Source organism: Aythya ferina (genome assembly GCF_964211825.1).
Source record: "Aythya ferina genome assembly, chromosome: 19".
NCBI lineage: Eukaryota > Metazoa > Chordata > Aves > Anseriformes > Anatidae > Aythya > Aythya ferina.
Window position 1 is genome coordinate 1,984,482 of NC_140309.1, and position 17,392 is coordinate 2,001,873.

The 17,392-nt window shown below is 58.4% G+C and overlaps 1 protein-coding gene and 1 long non-coding RNA gene across 8 annotated transcripts in view; both read right to left on the bottom strand.

Annotated features, from left to right (window-relative positions):
* TSPOAP1 (TSPO associated protein 1) overlaps positions 1-3,163 on the bottom strand; it is a 69,543-nt gene extending 66,380 nt beyond the window's left edge. For 2 of the 7 annotated variants that reach the window (XM_084492740.1, XM_084492739.1), the window contains exon 1: positions 2,487-3,163. In XM_084492740.1, coding sequence (XP_084348866.1) covers positions 2,487-2,789 — 303 coding nt within the window. In that variant the 5' untranslated portion in view covers positions 2,790-3,163. The remainder of the gene's footprint in view (positions 1-2,486) is intronic. The other 5 variants (XM_084492737.1, XM_084492735.1, XM_084492736.1 and 2 more) reach the window with 4 other exon arrangements.
* Positions 3,164-7,593: 4,430 nt separating this feature from the next.
* Positions 7,594-10,032, bottom strand: LOC311421163. Its single transcript, XR_014684725.1, has 2 exons — positions 9,605-10,032; positions 7,594-8,143 (listed from the first exon to the last, which is right to left on the bottom strand). It is a non-coding gene; the product is annotated as an uncharacterized lncRNA (long non-coding RNA).
* Positions 10,033-17,392: the final 7,360 nt, after the last annotated feature.

Consider the following 17,392-nt stretch of genomic DNA (forward strand, 5'->3'; position numbering starts at 1 on the left):
GACCTATGCAGAACACTCATATCAAGGAGTCTACTGTAGCTCTGGGACAGGGTTAGAGAGGTGGAAGGGTCCCAATCTTTGGAGATATTCAACACTTGCCTGGACAGGCCCTAAACAACGTTATCCAGCTCTGGAGCAAGCTCTGCTCCAGACAGAGGCTGCATGGGATGCTCCAGGTGTTCTCCTCTGCCCCATCCCACTTCTCTATCTCCGCAGTTCACTTGCCAGCTCCCATATGGGAGAAAGGTGGCAGCTCCCCAACCCCTGCACTCCAGAGGGATCTAAGCAAGAAAGCTGATATTAACTTGACCTACAGAAAGTCTTAACATCTGCCCCTAGACTGGCCCTGAGGAAATGGCACAGCATTAGTGGCAGAGGCTGGTACACACGGCAAGAGCTTCATCATAAAATCAACCTCTTTAATCAACTCTGTCAGTGATGAGCCCTCAAGAGGCTCTTCCCCACAGTAGGAGATTACTCCCTGGAGGCTGCTGCCCTGTTTGCATAATGCAGCACTGACATCCCAAGGACAGAAGTCCTGGACTCCTACAGGAATCCCAGCTCTGTCTGCAGGGCACATGGCATTGGTAGCACTTGTCCCAGCCTGGCCAGGAAGAGCCACGCTTTGGAGGGGAGCTCCCTGCTGGGTCTGAAACAGAGATCAGTTGCAAGCCTTTCATATCACTTGACTTTAGGAGGAAGTGCTGTATTTCCTTCCAGGAGATGACAAGTTAACCTTTCTGGGGATCAACAGCAATGTTAAGGATGTAACATTATCATGACTACCACCACAGGATCACCAGTACTACCACAGTAATGTCATGGTACTGCCACAGTCCCACTATGGCACTAACACGACAGTACCACCAGGTGCCACAGTACCATTGCTATCTCAAGTACCATTGTGGTACTGACTCAGTACACTGGTGCTGTGGTGACACTACCATAGTGCTGCCAAGCCCATGAAGAGGGAAGGGAAACAGTCATCTGCCATGTTAGGACCACCCAACATGGAAAGGAAAAACTAGGGAAAAGTCAAAGCTTCCCAAAGACCAAGGGAAACTGGATGGTGAATGCTCAGCAGTCACAGCCATTGAAAGCAAGTGGGGTCATCGCCCTCACCACTTCCACCCACACATGCAGCTGGTGCCTAGGGTACCCACTGCAGGATCGGCCAGAGCTGGGTGCATAGCTCCCACCCACAGGTGGAGAACTGCTGGAGAACCCACAATGACCCCTTTGCGCCATCTCCTGCCCCTTGCTACCCTCCCCGGACAGCATGAGGCAGTCCTGTGGGTCAGAATAAAGCTGAGCACCAGAGCAAGGAACACCAACACCAAGACAGGGTGCTTCCTCCCTCCCTCACCTGCTGGCTCTCCTGAAGCAAGAGGAAACATTACGTTTGGCACAACTGGTTCGAGTCTTGGGATGGACAGCTAAGGGGGATGGGAGCGGAAATGCTTCCTACACTGCTGCCCCAATTTTGTCTGGGGTGTTTCTGGAACAACCAAGAGCTGTGACCAGAGGTGGGCTGAGGACTGTGTGGCTAAATGTGGCATTTCCCTAAGCATCACGATAAACAGCCATTCAAAAAAAAAAACAAAAAAAAAAAAAACAAAAAAAAAACCATAAGAGACTGCTTAAATGAAACAATTTTCTCTCCCAATGGGTTTCCAGCAGTACCCTTGCTCCTGTGAGCTGGTCCAGCCACCCTCCAGCTGTGCTCAGGAACACAGCACTGGCATAGCTCAAAAATCTCCTGCTAAACCCCAACCAGCTCTGCTCACCTCTTCTTCCCCACACTCTAGAAGAACAGGCTGAGAGCTTATTCCTTCCTTATTTTAAACACATCACAGAGTCACCTCAGAGCACCAGGGGATCCCAGGAAGATGAGCGATTTTACCCAAGGAAAGGGAGGGTGAGTTGTCATAAACAGGGCCAGCTAATGAACTTATGTGGCCAGGATTGAGGGGGTGAGGCTCCCAGGAAGCCTCTTCAGCTGTTTTCAGAGAGATGCTGCGAGGGGCAGCGCATTGCGTTGCCTCGAGGTGCCCTGCTTTGTCTGCAGGGACAAGATCCCCGCTGCCCACCAAGCCCACAACCCCTCCAGACTACCCTGCTGGAAGAGGGCGCGCTCTGGAAGCAGGTGGCAGTGAGCTGTGTCCCCTTCACCACCCTCAGCGCCACTGATGCTGCCGGAGCGCGGAGATGCCGCAGGGGTGGGGGAGCCCCGGGCTGACATATCTGTGCCCGGAGCCAGCTCCAGCACCAGCAGGGCAGCGGCAGCTGGAAACCCCTGCGGCTCCTTCCCCCTCACCCGCTGCGTGGCAGCGGCTCCAGCAGCTCCCGGCCCCACGGGGTCGGTGCCGCGGGGCGGCTCAGCCGCGGCCCGGCGCAGCCACGTCCCGAGCCCGGCCGAGGCGACGGCCGTCCGTGGCCACGACGCCTCTCGCCCCGAAACGCGGCTCGCCGGGCAGCCGCCCTACCTGGGCCAGGCCGTCTGTCCGCTCACGTCCGAGCCCGTCCATGGCTTGCCGAGGCCTAACGAGCTCCGGCGCGGGGCGACCCCGCTGCGGGTCCGCCGGGGGGGCGAGGAGGCTGCTGCGGGCTCCCTCCTGGGGCTGGGCTGCTCCGGCCCCCTCCGGGCCCGGGGACGGCGGGCGGCTCGCCCTGCCGGCGGCGCCCCCCGCGCCCTCACGCGTGGCCGGCGCCAGGGACACGTCCGGGCAGGCGGAGGCCGAGGCCGCGGGGACGGCGTCGCCCGTGTGCGGCGGGTCCGGCTCCTCCATGGCTCACGCTGCGGCGCGGGGGGCTGTCCGCGGCTGCGGGGCCCGGCGCGGGCACCCCGAAGGCATCAGAGCGGCGACGGCGGCGGGCGCCCGGGCCGCGCTCCCGCCCGGCGGGGACGGAGGCGGCGGCAGCATCCCCGCGCCCGGGGAGGCTCCGTCCCCGCCTGGATCCGCCGGCTCGGCGGGCGGGCGGCTGCCGGTGCGTGTGCGCGTCCGTGCGCGCCTGTGTCCGCGTGTCTGCGCGTGTGCGCGTGTCCCACCCCGCACGCACACGCGCTCCGCTCCCGCACCCTACAAAGGCCGCCCGCTGCCCCCAGCCCCGCCGACCCCCGCGCCCGCCGAGGCCCGGGCCGGCCGCCGCAGCGCCGAGACGCCGGTGGGGGGCCGCGGGCGCTGCCCGCCCCTGGCCGCGGCCCGGCGGAGCTCCCCACGCGGAGCCCCGCAGGCCCCGGCGGCCGCGCGGCCGAGCCGTGCACGCGGAACCCGGGCCTGGGCACCCCGCCGGGAGGAACGCCGGCCCTGCCGGTTTCCATGGCGATGGTGCGGGAACGGTGCCGGCTGCCCGCCGGTGAGGCTCCGCGCCGGGGGAGCCCCGCCACCATCCCGCTGCCCCCCGCCTCGCCCGGCTCACGGGGTGCTGGCGGCGGGGTCCCGCCGGGCTCTCGCCGCCCCCAGGCGCGGCTCCGGGGTTGGGGGTTCCTCTGTGGGGAGCCCCGCGCGTTTCCCCATCCCCTCTGGCCCGGTGTCCCGCTAGTGCTGCCCTGCAGGGCCAAGCACAGTCACGACCCGCTGCCGAAAACACGAACTTGGGCCCTGCCAGCACACGTAGGGGCTGCGGTGGGTGAGCCACAATGTGGGAAGGGAGGGAGCTGTTGGGGTTGGCGTGGTCCAGATGCACAGACAAGAGATGAGAGTTAGCAGCAGAGCGCTGCATCAAAGCTCACACAGAGCCACAGAGGTGTCTGTTGCCCATCTCGCTCTCCGTGGATGGAAGCCACCCCACACAGTGGGCCACGCAGCACCAGTGACACAGCACCAGTCTCTCGGGGAGAGCCCCCGCCCCGTTCCCCAGGACGCCCACTTGTCCTCGCTCCCCAGCCCAGCTCCAGCCTTGTCCTGCAGCAGGACACGGTTTGGCCATCCCTCCGCTGCTGGGGATGCACCCCGCCTGCTGCATCAGCATGCGTGGCTGCGGGGTAGACAGTGTTTTGTCACACTGTTGCTCCGTTTGTGGCCATGGCTCCAGGTGAGGTACACGCAGGAGCCTCAGGTGGCTGGCATGCACGTTTCAGAGGCTGCTTTATGAGCACTGCCTGTGGGAGCTCACGGGCACACCCGGACGTGCAGGGTGCAGATGTGTCACCTACTGAAACAGATGCCACTGGCTTCGTGTCAGCTCTGCCTGAGCACAGACAGTGCAGACATCACCACCAACAGCAGTTTTCTCACCGCTGACTCTAAAGTCTGCAGATGACCCACTTAGATGCTGTGGGGAGTTAGCACCAGGTCTAACAGTCCCACATCTGGCAGCATCCTCGAAGCCTGCCATCGCACAAATCCAGCATCTCTGAGCTCTTCATTTTAAAGAGTGTTTATTGTGATGATCGCCAAGCTGGCCACAAGCAGTGAACAAAACCAACAGACCAGAGGGAAAATTTCACACAGCAGATCCCACCTACCCACATCTTCTGATACTTGCATATCTCCAATCACTAGCTCAAGTGACGCCCCCCCCCCTCCATGAGCACTCAGGATGAGTCCCACTGCCTTCCACTGCCAGGAGGAGACCTGGAACCCCCTGGTCCCTGCCCATGACTGTTTTCCTCCCCAGGAGATGCCCCAGGCAGGATCTCCAGATGCTGCACAAGTGCAGAGCAAGGCCCAGGTGCTGCACAACTTGCTGACAAGACAGAACAAGAAGGTTTAATTAGCAGGACGCAAGAGCCAGCAGTGGGAAGGGAAACGTGCTGCTGATAAGATCATGTGGTTGCGAGCAGCGCACGGCACACGCTGCTCAAACAGCACAGCCTCCTTGGGAACCCTGCTCCGACATGTCTTATTTTGCACTTCCACTGCCATGTGCTGCTCACCACAGCAGTCTGCTTATCCCACCAGGGAACTGCTGCTATCACCAGACCTACTGTGCAGTTCTAGGCTTCTCCCGCTCACCAGTGCCAGACCTGCGTGGCTCCATGGTGCTCCCAGGACCTGCTGCCCTGGAGTATCAGGGGCCAGGGCCAAGCCAGGCACCCATTTTCTCCTCCCACAGTCCTACAGAAGACCCCAGTCAGGTGAGATGAAGTCAGGTAAGATGGTGGCGCATCAGTGGCATACACACTGAACCCATAGCCATGAGCTGCCCATCCCTGAAGAGACTGAATGCATCCTAGCTTCCTGAGCTTGGCAAGCTGGAGGTGCTCTTACTCCTTGGCCAGCCAGCTGGATAAATCAGGGCCATGGACCATCCTTAGGGAGGAAAGAGAAATCCATCTGAGTTATTAAACAAAGGCACGGTGGCTTGGGAGCTCCTTGAGCTGACTGAGTGAAGTCTTCATGACAGCTGTGGGGAAAAATTGCTACAGGCACCTCCAGTTACCCCTTGGTCCCCCAAGTCATGCAAGCACCTTCTGTGGGTCAATGCTCCATGTACATGAGATGGAGCAAAGTGTTTCCTTAGAAAGATACTTGAAGCTCTCCTAAGACAGAGGAAATGACAGGCTTAGGAAAAACAAACAATGGCACTGAGCAATTAATGAAAACCAGGTGACAGTAGGGAGGCCGAGATCAACAATTCAACCCTGGGAAGCTGAAAAAGGACTGCAGCAGAGCCCCCCAGCAGCACCCACTGCTCTCTAAAGGCCTCCAAGGAGCCAAGGTTCAGACACAGAGTGCACAGACCCCAGGGCCTCCTGCCCTCTTCCACTGTGGAGCAGCAAGAGTGGACATGCTCCATGGTAGAGAAGAAATAAGGAGCCAAACGTTGACCCCAGGGCCCTCAAAAACCAGGGAGCCATCCCACAGGTTTTGAGCAGGACACTGATAACAGGATCCATTGGTAGCCTCCAGACAAGGTGAAATGAACCAGGACCAGGGGCTCCCCATGAGACTGCTCAGGGCAATTAAGACTAATTAGTGTCCTCGGTTGTCCTATCGACCTTCTCCTCTGCCTCAGGGGATGGAATTTGGTGGGACCATGAAGGATTAATGGGAGCTCCTGTAGCTCTCTGTGGTCTCAGCTGGGGAAGGAGGCCGAGGCTGTGCCAGCCCTGGGTGACCTGTGCCCTGCTGCGGGGGTGGTGGCACTGGGGCAGTTGGTGGGCACTGACCTGGTTCCATCCTTCTTTCCCGCAGGCCCCTGAGGACAGCCCCAGTGAGACCAGGACACATGGTGACACCAATGGATGCCCACTCTCCCAGCTGAGAACCTTGGCTTCTGCTTCGCACCTCCCTTGAACCATTCCAGGGCCACCAGGGCTGAGAGTTTGCTCTGGCATGTCTTGGTGCAGATCTGGGGAGGAGACATGAACATCTGTGATGCCCATGCTTGCAAGGATTTCCTGGGCACTGTTGCATGGGAAATGTGCATTTGTAGGACACAGCATTGTGCTGGGGGTGTGTGCATCCCTGGGCAGGCATGAGCACGTGGGCTGAGCACAGCATAGCAGGGACCACCAGGCTCAGGAAACAGCTAAAAGCAGCCCAGCAGGGAAGGGGATGAGATCAGCTGGGCGCAGGGCATGGTGCAGCCCCCCACAAATGTGGTGGCTCATGTTCTGCAGTATGGAAACCCCACAGCATGTGGGACTGGGGCATTTGTGTGGGTCTGAAGACAGTGGGGGAAGCCTTCCACTGCCCTCATGGCCCCGTTGGGCTGGGAGCTGCACAGCCGCCGCACGGCCATAGCATTGACCCGGGCGAGGAGAAATGTGCCGAGGTCCTTCAGAGACTGGCAGTTCCACCCAGTAGGGAATGGACACGTTTACTTGCAGGAACCAGCTGACATGCACTCAGCCCACAGGGAGGGCACTAAAAAAGGAGATGTGTTTAAAAAAAAAAAAAAAAAAAAAAAAGTTGCAGTTTCTGTTTTGCTGCTCTCAGCAAGAAATATGTTTCCAACATCTCTGCAGGCAGTGAATGCTGGGTGGTTATAACATTTGTGACCATAATATTCATCAATCATAAGTATCCCGTATTTATGTTGCCTAATACTTACATATTCATTATTAGGAACGTGACCTTTCAAAACTTCTACGTATTAAAACTGTAAACTTGGGCTTTGTTTTCCTTTTAGGCACGCAACAAAATGAAAGCTGCTTGGGGCAGGCTATGCTGCTTCCTTGTTTTTTTTTTTTTTTTATTTTATTTTTTTATTTATCTTTCCCAAGGCCAGGAGATGGGGAATCAAAGCCAAGCATGGGGATGCCCACAGGTGTTTGGGAACTGACATTTGGGCACTGGGGACCTAGAAAGCCAGAACACGGGGACAACAGCATGGATGGGCTGTGTGTGTGTGGGGACAGTGACCACAGGAGCGTCTCATTCCCTCTCTATGTGAAGGTGGCAGGGCTGTGGCAGGATGTGGCCACTTTGCCATGAGCCTGGACGGACACGGGGCGCAAGTCACACTGTGTGGTGCTGGTGCCCCTCGTACTGTTTCTAACACCCCTGAGCCCCCCTCAGGCCCTGTCCCCGTGCAAGCTTGCAGTGCCCCCCAGCTGCTGGCCATGGCCTTGGGGAACTGCAGGTGTCTTTTTCCAGTTTTTGCGTTTCCCAATAATAGAATAAAAAAGACAAAGTCCACAAGTCAACACTGAAAGAGTTTTATTTAGCAGCATCCTGCCATTGTGCAGCCATGCAAAGCTATTCGCCAGCCCTCCCGCCTCTCCCCACCCGCACATGGCCACCACGACCCAGCTCCCCACAGGACTTTGCCATCCATGACCTGAAGATGGGGCAGAAAAGCACAAATCGCAGGCTTTGCTACCTACCTGTCCCCTCAGCCCCATGTCCCAGGCGTGCTGGCTTGGTGGCAGCAGGGACGGTGGTGGTGCTGGCGCCAGCCTGTCCTTGGCTCCCCAGCCGTGCACAGCTGGTGGCCAGCTCGCAGGTGGCCGGCAGTGCTCTCTTCTCCGTAGCCCACAGTACACTCATCCATAAAGTAGGAAACACTACACCCTGCAGTGCTGTTTAGTAGTGCTTTCTACTTTATGGGTGACTGCACTGTCTCTCAGTCGGTGTCGGCGATGCTCTCCTCCAGCGACGTGGCCTCCTCCGCCTGCACCCCGCGTGCCTGGCCGTGGGGATGTTTCTGTGTCAGCATGGCCGGGGGCGCGAATGGCAGGGCTGGCTTTGCCCTGGGGACAGGGAGCTCCTGCTGGCATCACGTCCTGCCCTGGGGAACCGTGCCAGGCACAAGGGACATCCTCACCTCATCCCCACGGGGGAGATCCTGCCTGGTACCCCTGAAACCCCACCCTGGGCACAAAGGGGCAGCCTCGCTTTACCAGCCACTGTACCTCCTACACCATCATTCCCCCTCAAGCCCTATCCTGAGCACAAGGGACTCTGTCACCTTGTCCCCAAGGGGGGGTATCCCACCTCAGACCCCTTTCTGCCCACAAAGAACACCCTTGCCTTGTCCCCACTGGAGGGGATCTCACCTCAAACCCCACCATCCCCTCTCAAACCCCATCCTGGGCAAAGATAGCCTCTTTGCCTTACCCTCATAGGGAGACCCTCATCTCATCCTCTGTCCTGTTCACAAAGGTCCCCCTTGGACTCTTCCCAAACTGAGGTTGAGCTGCTCCCCTAGAGTTGTCTCCCTTGACAGGAAACACCCCACCTTAAACTCTGTTGTTGTCCTTCAAACCCCATCCCTCGCCTTGATCTTAAGTTTGAGATCCCACCATAAACTCCCTCATTGTCCCTTGAAGCCTATCGGTTTCACAGAGGAACCCTTTGCCTCATCCCCATGGGGGCACTCCACCTAAATGCCACTCAGGTCACAGAGGACTCTTTTTGCCTCAGTCCCATCGTGGAGATCCCACAGCAAAGCCCATCTGGACCAAAGACCCCTTGCCTTGCGTTGTTCCCATGATGGAGACACCACCTAAATTCCACTGTGGTCACAGAAGACTCCTTTACCTTGGCCTCATGGTGGAGACCCCATCCCCATTACAGGGACCACCCTTTAAAAGTCCCCATCTCATACTGCCATTCCTGTCACCGAAGTCCCCCTTGCCCTGTCTTATTGTGGGAATCCCACACTCTGTCCCCTCCAGAGAAGTCACCCTTTCCATGGGGCCACAGAAGTGCCATGGACCGGAGGCTTCCCAGGGACCTCCACCTCTCCCCTGCCTGCCACCCCTATGGAGACCCCCTCAATGTCCCCGTTGCCCTTCAGGCCACATGGCAGGGGACACCAGGCAGCCCCCGTGGCCATACAGAGCCATGCGCCCCACAGTGACCTCAGCCCTGTGCCCCCCGGAATGTCTCCAGTGCCCCCCAGAATGGCTTCTGTGCCCAGCAGCAGCCTCACCTATCCCCACCAGCCTCTGCATCCTCTGCCTCCTGTCCTGCTGGAACTGAAATCTCCTCGGTGGCACTTCTGCTTCAGGCTCTTCCCATCTCCTCCCGCCCACCACTGCAGCGCCTCCTCCCTGGGGGGGACCCTCTTACCCATGGGGTGGCCCCCAGCACCCACTGTCCCCCTAGCAGCAGGTGGGGGCCATGGCCCCAGGACCTCTCCATGCCCCCACTGCTCCTTGAGCACCACGTGGGTGCCATGCTGCTGGCTGGGTCCCTCCGTACATTACCGGGTTGGGGCGCAGGTGGCCCATGCTGGGTGCCGGTGCTGCGGGTGGGTGCTCTACAGGGTGCTGGTGGCCAGGGAGCAATGGGCCCCTGCAGGGAGCGGGGCTTCTTTTAACCCCATCCTGCCCACGTGGCCCCGACCACAGGAAGAGCCGTAGCTGCCGAGGAGATAACGGTGCGCGGTCCCACCCAGCGCCACCCCACAGCCTGACCGCAGCCGGCCCAGCCGTGGGGCGAGGGGCGGCCGCTGCCGAGCGCCGGAAGCACCGGGGGCCGTTGCAGAGCAGCCGGTTACGCTCTCCTGGGCTTTGCTGTGCTGAGCAACAAACATGTTTGTGCAAAAAAAAAAAAAAAAGTCTGCTTGCACGGGATGACAGCAACCATGTCCCCCCCACCCTGGTGCAGAGGCTGGGGACAGCTCCACGTGGCTCCACTGTGTCCCCTCACCCCATCTTTGCAGAGGGAGCATGACATTCCTGAAGACAGACATTATAGAAGGGTTGGTAGCCCTGGACGAGGTTCTGCAGGATTTTGGGTGCTGCAGTCTCCCAGTCCCATGGCAGGAGCGCAGCAGGAGACAATGTGGCTGCCAGCAGGCTGCAAGCCCCAATCCTGCTCTTTAGAAAATGTGTTGCCCAAGAAACCTCCCTGTGCTTTTCCCCCAAGTCTGGTTCTGCAATACCAGACTTCCTCCAAGCCTGAGGAAGCCATAACGGCCAACAGGAACACGAGGCCCCCAAAAAGAAAATGAAAGCCAGCTATGCAGGGAGGTCACACGCTTCTTGCAATGCTGGCTTGCAGGCTGGAGCTGTGCAGGGGCAGCCGTCACCGCCTGATGGCACCGGGACAGGAGCAAGCTCCAGCAGCAGTTTTCCAGTCAAGGTCCCATATCACAGAAGCCATCTCCAAGCCACATGCAATTTCCTCACTAAGCTCTACAGCAAAGAGCTGTGTGTCTGGTGCAAGGGTTGTCTCCCAGCCTTGCTCTCCTTCCGCTGCCACTGAGAAGCACAGAGCAGAGGAAGGGAGCATGGCCAGGAGCAGTCTTCGCACCCACCACAGAGCTGGGGAAGGTCAGCCAGTGCTACATGAAGCTGTCCATTAAACCAGATTAAAAACTCTGAGCTAAATCCCCAAAACTGACTGTAAATGAGAGTGCGTTGGTCCATGGGATGAGTTTCACATGGCTGTGCAAAATGCTCACTTTAGGACATTGCCGTTCATTCTCTACGTCGATAATCTGGGAGGAAATATAAAAAAAACATTACTAGCAAGGTTTGCAGAAGGCAGAGAAGGAGGAAAGTCAAAATCAACCGAGCCACTGTACAGTCAGCAGTTGTTTGAGTTTTGGCCTGCCTGAACATGTATGGATCACAACAGGTAGAGGGGGTTTTGCTGTGAAACCCTTTCCAAACTGAGGTTGAGCTGCTCCCCATAGAATTGTCTCTCTTTGTACATGCCGTTCAGCATTTGGTGGCTCAGGGCTGGGACCCCAGCGGCTGGCCTGGCACCAAGTCCCCGGCCCCTGAGTCACCCTCACATACTGCCTGTGGGACTCTCACTGCTGTGGCTGGGCCTGGTGCTGCCCGGACCCACTGCCCTCTGCTTACACCCCACATGCCTGGGGCAGAGACCTCTGCCCAGGGGTGCCCCACAGAGATCCCACATCTCCCCATTGCAATATATATCCCTGGGCTGAGGACATCTTGCTCATCAGACCCAAGGGAGAATCTCTGCCTTGCTGAGGCACGTGTTGAGCATCTCCTTGCTGGCAGCAAAAGCAACCACGTGTGTGGCTGTCCCCATGTTGGGCTGGGTTGGGCTGGCAACCTCCTGAGGTCTTCTCCTGCCTGAATTGCTTCATAACTCCTGGGGACATCTGAAATACTTGAATAACAATTTGGGTGAGGATAAGGTGTGATCAGGTCATTCCTGACCCAAAGACTCTCCCCCCCCCCCGCCCCGCCAAGAGTCAGCACCCCATCCCTGAGGTGACAAGCCAAGCCAAGGGTGCTGTGGGGTGGTCCCCAGTGTGGTGGGGTGCTGTCACAGGGGGCAAAGCCACCACTGTGTGGTGAGGGGCGGATGCTGCCAGCTGTCCGTCGGAGCCGGCCCGTGCTCTGATACCAAAGTAAAGGAGCATTTGTCCAAGCTACTGGAGGCAGCTTTGTCCCCAGGGTGCTGCTGAGGGACTTTCCCCTACGCTGCAGGGCTGAGGCCACACTTCTCGTGGCGTGCTTTGCTCTGATGACAAACCTGCCCCTGCTGAGAACAGGGGGCTGGGCTGGGTGAAGACAGGCACTGAAGCTCTTGAAGAAGACCTTTTCTCGGAGGAAAGGTCCATTTAATGCTAATGGTGTTGCAAGGTGAGAGGGAGTTCATTTCCTGAAGGAGGCAGCTGGGAGAGACCGTTCTCAGTTCTCAAGCAAGATGTCAGGGGGAGGGTGAAGCCTGTGTCTGGGAGCGATGATGGTGCTGGGGGATGCTGGGGCCCAGGGAATGCAGCAGGGCAAGAAGCCGAGTCCCCAGAATGGGGCTCCTGGCTGCCTGTCGCCTGCCCCATGTGGATCCAGGTCCCAGCAGCCATTCCCCCACAGGGGGCCCACAGGCGCCTTCCCAGCAGGGAAGTAGGGGAGGAGACGCTTCCTCTTTCCCCGCCTGGTGCAGCACAGTGTGTCTGGGAGAACATCATATTTTGGGTCTCCGAAGCTGGTTTCCTCCTCCAGCAGCAGCCATCTGCTGCCTTCTCTGTTTCTCCAAAAGAAGGAAATCAGCAGATCTGGTTACTTGGGTTGAGATGAGGAGGTCTGAAAGTCTCCAGCTGATGATGAACTCACCACATCCCCTGGCCATTGGTTAATTTTACCGACCAGCAAACAAGGCTATGGGAGTTTCTAACCCAGGCCTTGCAGCCCAGTCACTGTTCCCTCTGCACTCCACACGCCCAGCCAAAATAGCTGCCAAAGGGCTGAGATCACAACAGACTTTCTGGGTTTGGTGTGGGGAGGCAAAAATGGCTGCATTTCCTCCTCATTGGACCTCAGGAGAGCACCCAGCCCCCAGCACTTCCAGGTCCTTCTCTGCATCCTTGGGTGCTCAGGGACCTGTGGTGGTCCCCAGGGTGTCAGCTGCTGCAGCCCCCAAGCTGTACCAATTCCTGCAGTGGCAGCAGGACCTGGCACCACTCCCCAGCTGTGCTCATGCCTTGCCTTGTCTCAGGGTGCCCAGCTGTGGCTCAGACACCCACAGCATCCCCCTGCTCCCAGGTGCTACCCACTTTTTGTTCCTTCCTGAGCATTAATGGTACATGGATGCCACCAGCCACTGTCCCTGCTCCCTGCTGCTGTTGCTTTTCCAGTAACTCTCCCAGTATCTGTGAGCACAGGGGAGCGGGTGCCGGGGTTTGGGGGACAGCAGTGCTGTCAGCTCCAGCATGCAGGCAGGGGGAAGGGCCCTTGTCAGGCCACGCAGTCAGGGCGCTGCAAAAGCGCTGATATTTCTTATCGCGCCTTGCAGCAACTTCCCCTCCTCGCCTGCGGTTGCAGCGCTCGCTGCACGCAGGGGAAGTGGCGGCCAGGCTGGCTGCCTTCAGCTCTGTGCTATGTTTAAAGGAGCCGTACTGCTTGAGATCTATGTTGGAGGAATAGGAGGAAGAGGAAGGGGTGATCTCAACCAAATCCTCCTTGACCCCCCATCTAGGCCTTGGGTCCACAGCTTCAGTGACTTAGGCAAATGGGAGCATCTCTTGGCCACCATTCAGAAGTGCCTGCTAGACCCCGATGGAACCAAAGTGCCTCCCGCATGTCACACTGAAGCCTAATGATTACATTCCCTACACAAGCCACTGGCTTGCCTGTCAGAGCATGGAGCAGCAGCACAGAATGGAGAACAGGGAGCAGCACAAGGAGCAGCCCCCAAAAATCCTTGCTGGGACGGAGGCTCCCATGGCCCCTATCTTGGCAATGCTACTGGGGCCTTGCTGCACCAACAAGTCAAGGATACCACTGCTAGCTCCTGGAAACTTTTTGGACAGGAAGAGCATTGACTGCCGCCCTCCTGTGGGGCACTCTTTTGTCCAGCATAGCCAGGACAAGGAAGAGCTGCAGCACCTCCACGCCCACTGGAGAGGGGCTGGGTTGGGGTGGGATCCATCACCAGCTCAGCCCCAAGCCACCCCACAGCTGCCTGTGCTCTGTCCCTCTGCCTGCGCTCAAGGCAGGGGACAGGACCCAGGAGACAATGAGCTTGCATCCCCAGAGAAACCCGCACCAGCACCAGGGGACACCCCAAGCAACCCAACAGAGCCCAGAGGTGCTCTGCACCCCTAAACCCACACCCCGCCACTTCTGAAGCACCGGGAGCTGGGCACGATGCTGGTGTGGGCCACCAGCAGGGACTGGGTGCTGCTGGCCTGACCCCACGGCCCAGTAGCAAGCATGGGGCCGGGCTGGGAGCGCGGCCGTTGGGAGTGAGTCAACCAGAAACTGCCGGGTGAAACAGGCCGCGAGCAGGAGGCAAATGAGAGCGCGAAGGGAAACCTCAAAAAGCTGAAGTGACGCGCTGGGGCGGGCGCGGAGGACACGGGGGTGAACGCGGTGCCTCACTTTGCCCATATATAGACAAATTGCAGCTCATCTGCACCAATGACAAGTGCGGGACCGTTGCGCTGGCGCCAGCGGGGCACAAAGTGCCCCGTCATTTTCCATGTCACCTGCCACAACCAGCCCGCAGGTGGGGGAAGGGGTGGCAGGCCAGGCCCCACTCCCCTTATGGGCCCTGGTGCTGCACGGGCCCCATCCCTGCAGGGCAACACCAGTTTCCCCCTTCTTTGCCTCTGTTCAAGGGTGGCACAACCACCTTGGGAGGCCCTGGGCACCTTTGGGTCTCTGTTGTGTCCCCAAGAGCCAGAGAGCCTGTGTGGGGCTCAGGCACCCAGGACTGTGTGGGTGATGTGGAGACAGTGGCATCAGAGCCCATGGCTTGGCTGAGGGGCTGGACCGGGCAAGGGAGATATGGGGAATGGGTGCTGGGGCCTATGTGGGTGGTAGACGCCATCCAGCTCCATGACCGCCTGAGATCGGTTATAGGCACATGAAACGCCTGAGTCTCTCCACTTGGAGGACACATGGCTGCGCACCCACCATCAGGACCAGCTGCAGGACTGGGGTTGCCACCAGGATGCAGCAGGAGGTCCAAGAAACAGGGGATGGGATAGACATTGTCAGGCTCCAAAATCCCTCCTGTGACTTCGTCTATGTGGTCCTGCTTGCCCGTTTACCCTAAGGAAACATGCCCTCAGCACTCCCAGCAACCTCCACTATTGGGGTAAGACCTCTCTCTGCCCCATCAACCCTTGGCATCTCCCTTTCCTCTGACACAGAGCTGTGGAGGCAGAGTGGGGAGGTGGGAGGTCTGCCTGGAGAGGTTTGGGACCCTCCAGCAGCTTCTCTCATCCCTCTAGCCATGAAAACCCCAACCCTGTGGGCAGAGCAATGGATTCAGGTGTCTCCCATTAAGTACCTGACCACTATGTTGCAGATAGCACCAGGCATGTGAGCAGTGGCAGCCCAGGAGTGGCAACCCCTTCTTCATAAGTCCTTTGCAGGCCTGCTTCAGGAGCTGATGGCCCACCAGCCTGCTTCTTCTCCATAAAGTCTCCTCCTTTCCTCTGTGTTTTGTGAGGGGCAAACACCCAGAGACCCTAATGTAAATCACAGCCCAGCATTTCTGTCTGCCATGGCAGGGAATGCATCCCAGCTCCTTACTTGTTCACCTCCACCACTGGCATACCAGGAGGCTCTTTGGCTTCAGCACGTGGAAGCTGTGCCTCATTTCTGCCATGCTTCAAATGCTTTCTCATCCGCCCACACCACAGAAACTTGTGCACCCATCCTCTCGTGCCATGGTTACCGTAACACCCCCACACCTCCACCTCCACAGTCCCTCCAAACTGATGCTGCCAACATCCGCAGGTGAGCGTCCTCTGGTCCTCACCACATCAGACATGCTTGGGTGCCTCACTGGCTCCAACCAGCCCGCCCTGGCTGGGGGTGATGGGTGGGACAGTGCTGCACCCCCCAACCTCAGACCTCCAAGTTAACAGCTCACAGCCTCGGCTTTGCTGCCCTCACTCCAGCATGCATCCCACAGGGTACCAGCTCAGGCCACCTTCCCCTGCACTGTTGTCTGGCTCTCTGCCACTCAGCAAGGAAAACAGCTTTGACTTGGGGCTTTCGTATCTGTCTTGGCACCTACAGCCAAGGGTCCTGGCACCCTGTTCATTAACCTGTATGTGATCAGACTCCCAGCACCCCAGACACACAGGGATGGTTGAGTTCACAAGCTGGAGGGCACATCCAGCAAGTGACGGTGGCAGAGGGGATAGCGCAAAGTGCGACTGATCCTGCCAAGCTGTCCCTGTGCAACAACTCTGTCTCCTGGCCTTAACATGAGCAAAGAGGTGACAAACAGGCTGCACGGTACATACAGAACATCTGTAGGAGCAAAGATGGGGGCAGAGGTGGGAGCTCCCACCCTGCCTTGCCCACAGCCCCTGCAGAGATAAAGTGAGCACAGCTGCCTGCAGCTCGTGACTCCTCTCATCTGCAGTCACTCGCCTGGGCCCAGCTCACCTACAAGACCCTTGACAAATGCACACCACACTGGTCCCAGGGCTCCCTGTGCCGCACATGAAGTCCTGTCCCTGTCCCTGCACGTGAAGCGGGGAGAGGGTCCCTCACAGGTGGGAGCAGTGTGGCTGGGCATTTCCCAGCACAGCCGGCAGCTGCCTTGTGTAGAGCCACCGTGTGCTCTGCGGTTTTGGAAAGTCACTTTTTTTGCCCAGAGGGAGAGCCAGGTATCGGTTCTCAAAACCCGCACGAAGAAATCCACTCACTCGTGCTTCCTGCCGGTGCTGCTGGGGCTGTGGGCGGCCCCTGGCCCCTGGCCCCTGCTGCCCTCCCCAGCCCCCGGCAGCTCCCGGGAGATGCCCGAACACGGGCAGAGCAATGTCAGCCCTGCAGCCCGCAAGCCTGGCTGAGATATTTTGGCGTCATTTGCTGCAGGGGGTGGAGCCATCTTGAATTGACTCAGATCCACAGCTCTTGACGCTTTCTCTCCCGATTACAGCCCAGGCTGCCGCTGCACATTTTTCCTCTGATTTCTTCAGCGTGAGAGCTCCATGCCCTACTTTTCTCAGCAAATAAAGCTCTGCATCCATTTGCCTTTGCTGCTATGAAGCCCCGGCAGCTCTGAGGCTGGCATCTAACTGAAATGCTCACTTCAGGCACTTTGCAGAGGTCCAACGCTCAGCTCAAACAGCCTGGGAGCAATGAATCATTTGGGCAGTGTGGGCTGGGAGATGCAGTGTGCATGTGGGTGAGTGAGCAAGCTAGCAGGGAAGAGGCTCGGCTCACCAAGCCAGCCCAATTACAGGCACCAGGTTCTCAGAAGCACTGCAATGTGCTGCAGGCAGAGGAGGCGCAGCTCCTCTGGAAGACCACCAGCGTCCGGCCAGCTTGCTGCGCTGTTCTGTCTCTATTCCACTTGCACTGCAGCTCCTGCCAGACTTCACTCTGTATAATCGAGGGTGGCTGCACTTCCTAGCAAGAGGCGAGGTATTTGTGTGGTTTACAAGCCCCCTCACCTTCCCCGAGAGGCACAGTGACAATGCATGCTGTTCCTTGGGAGTAATTTCCTAAGTGAAATCTCAGTCCTGGGCGGTGAGTTCCTGCAGCTTCCCATGAAGGGGGACGTAAAGCACGGTGCCCGCAGACCCACACCCGGAGCCC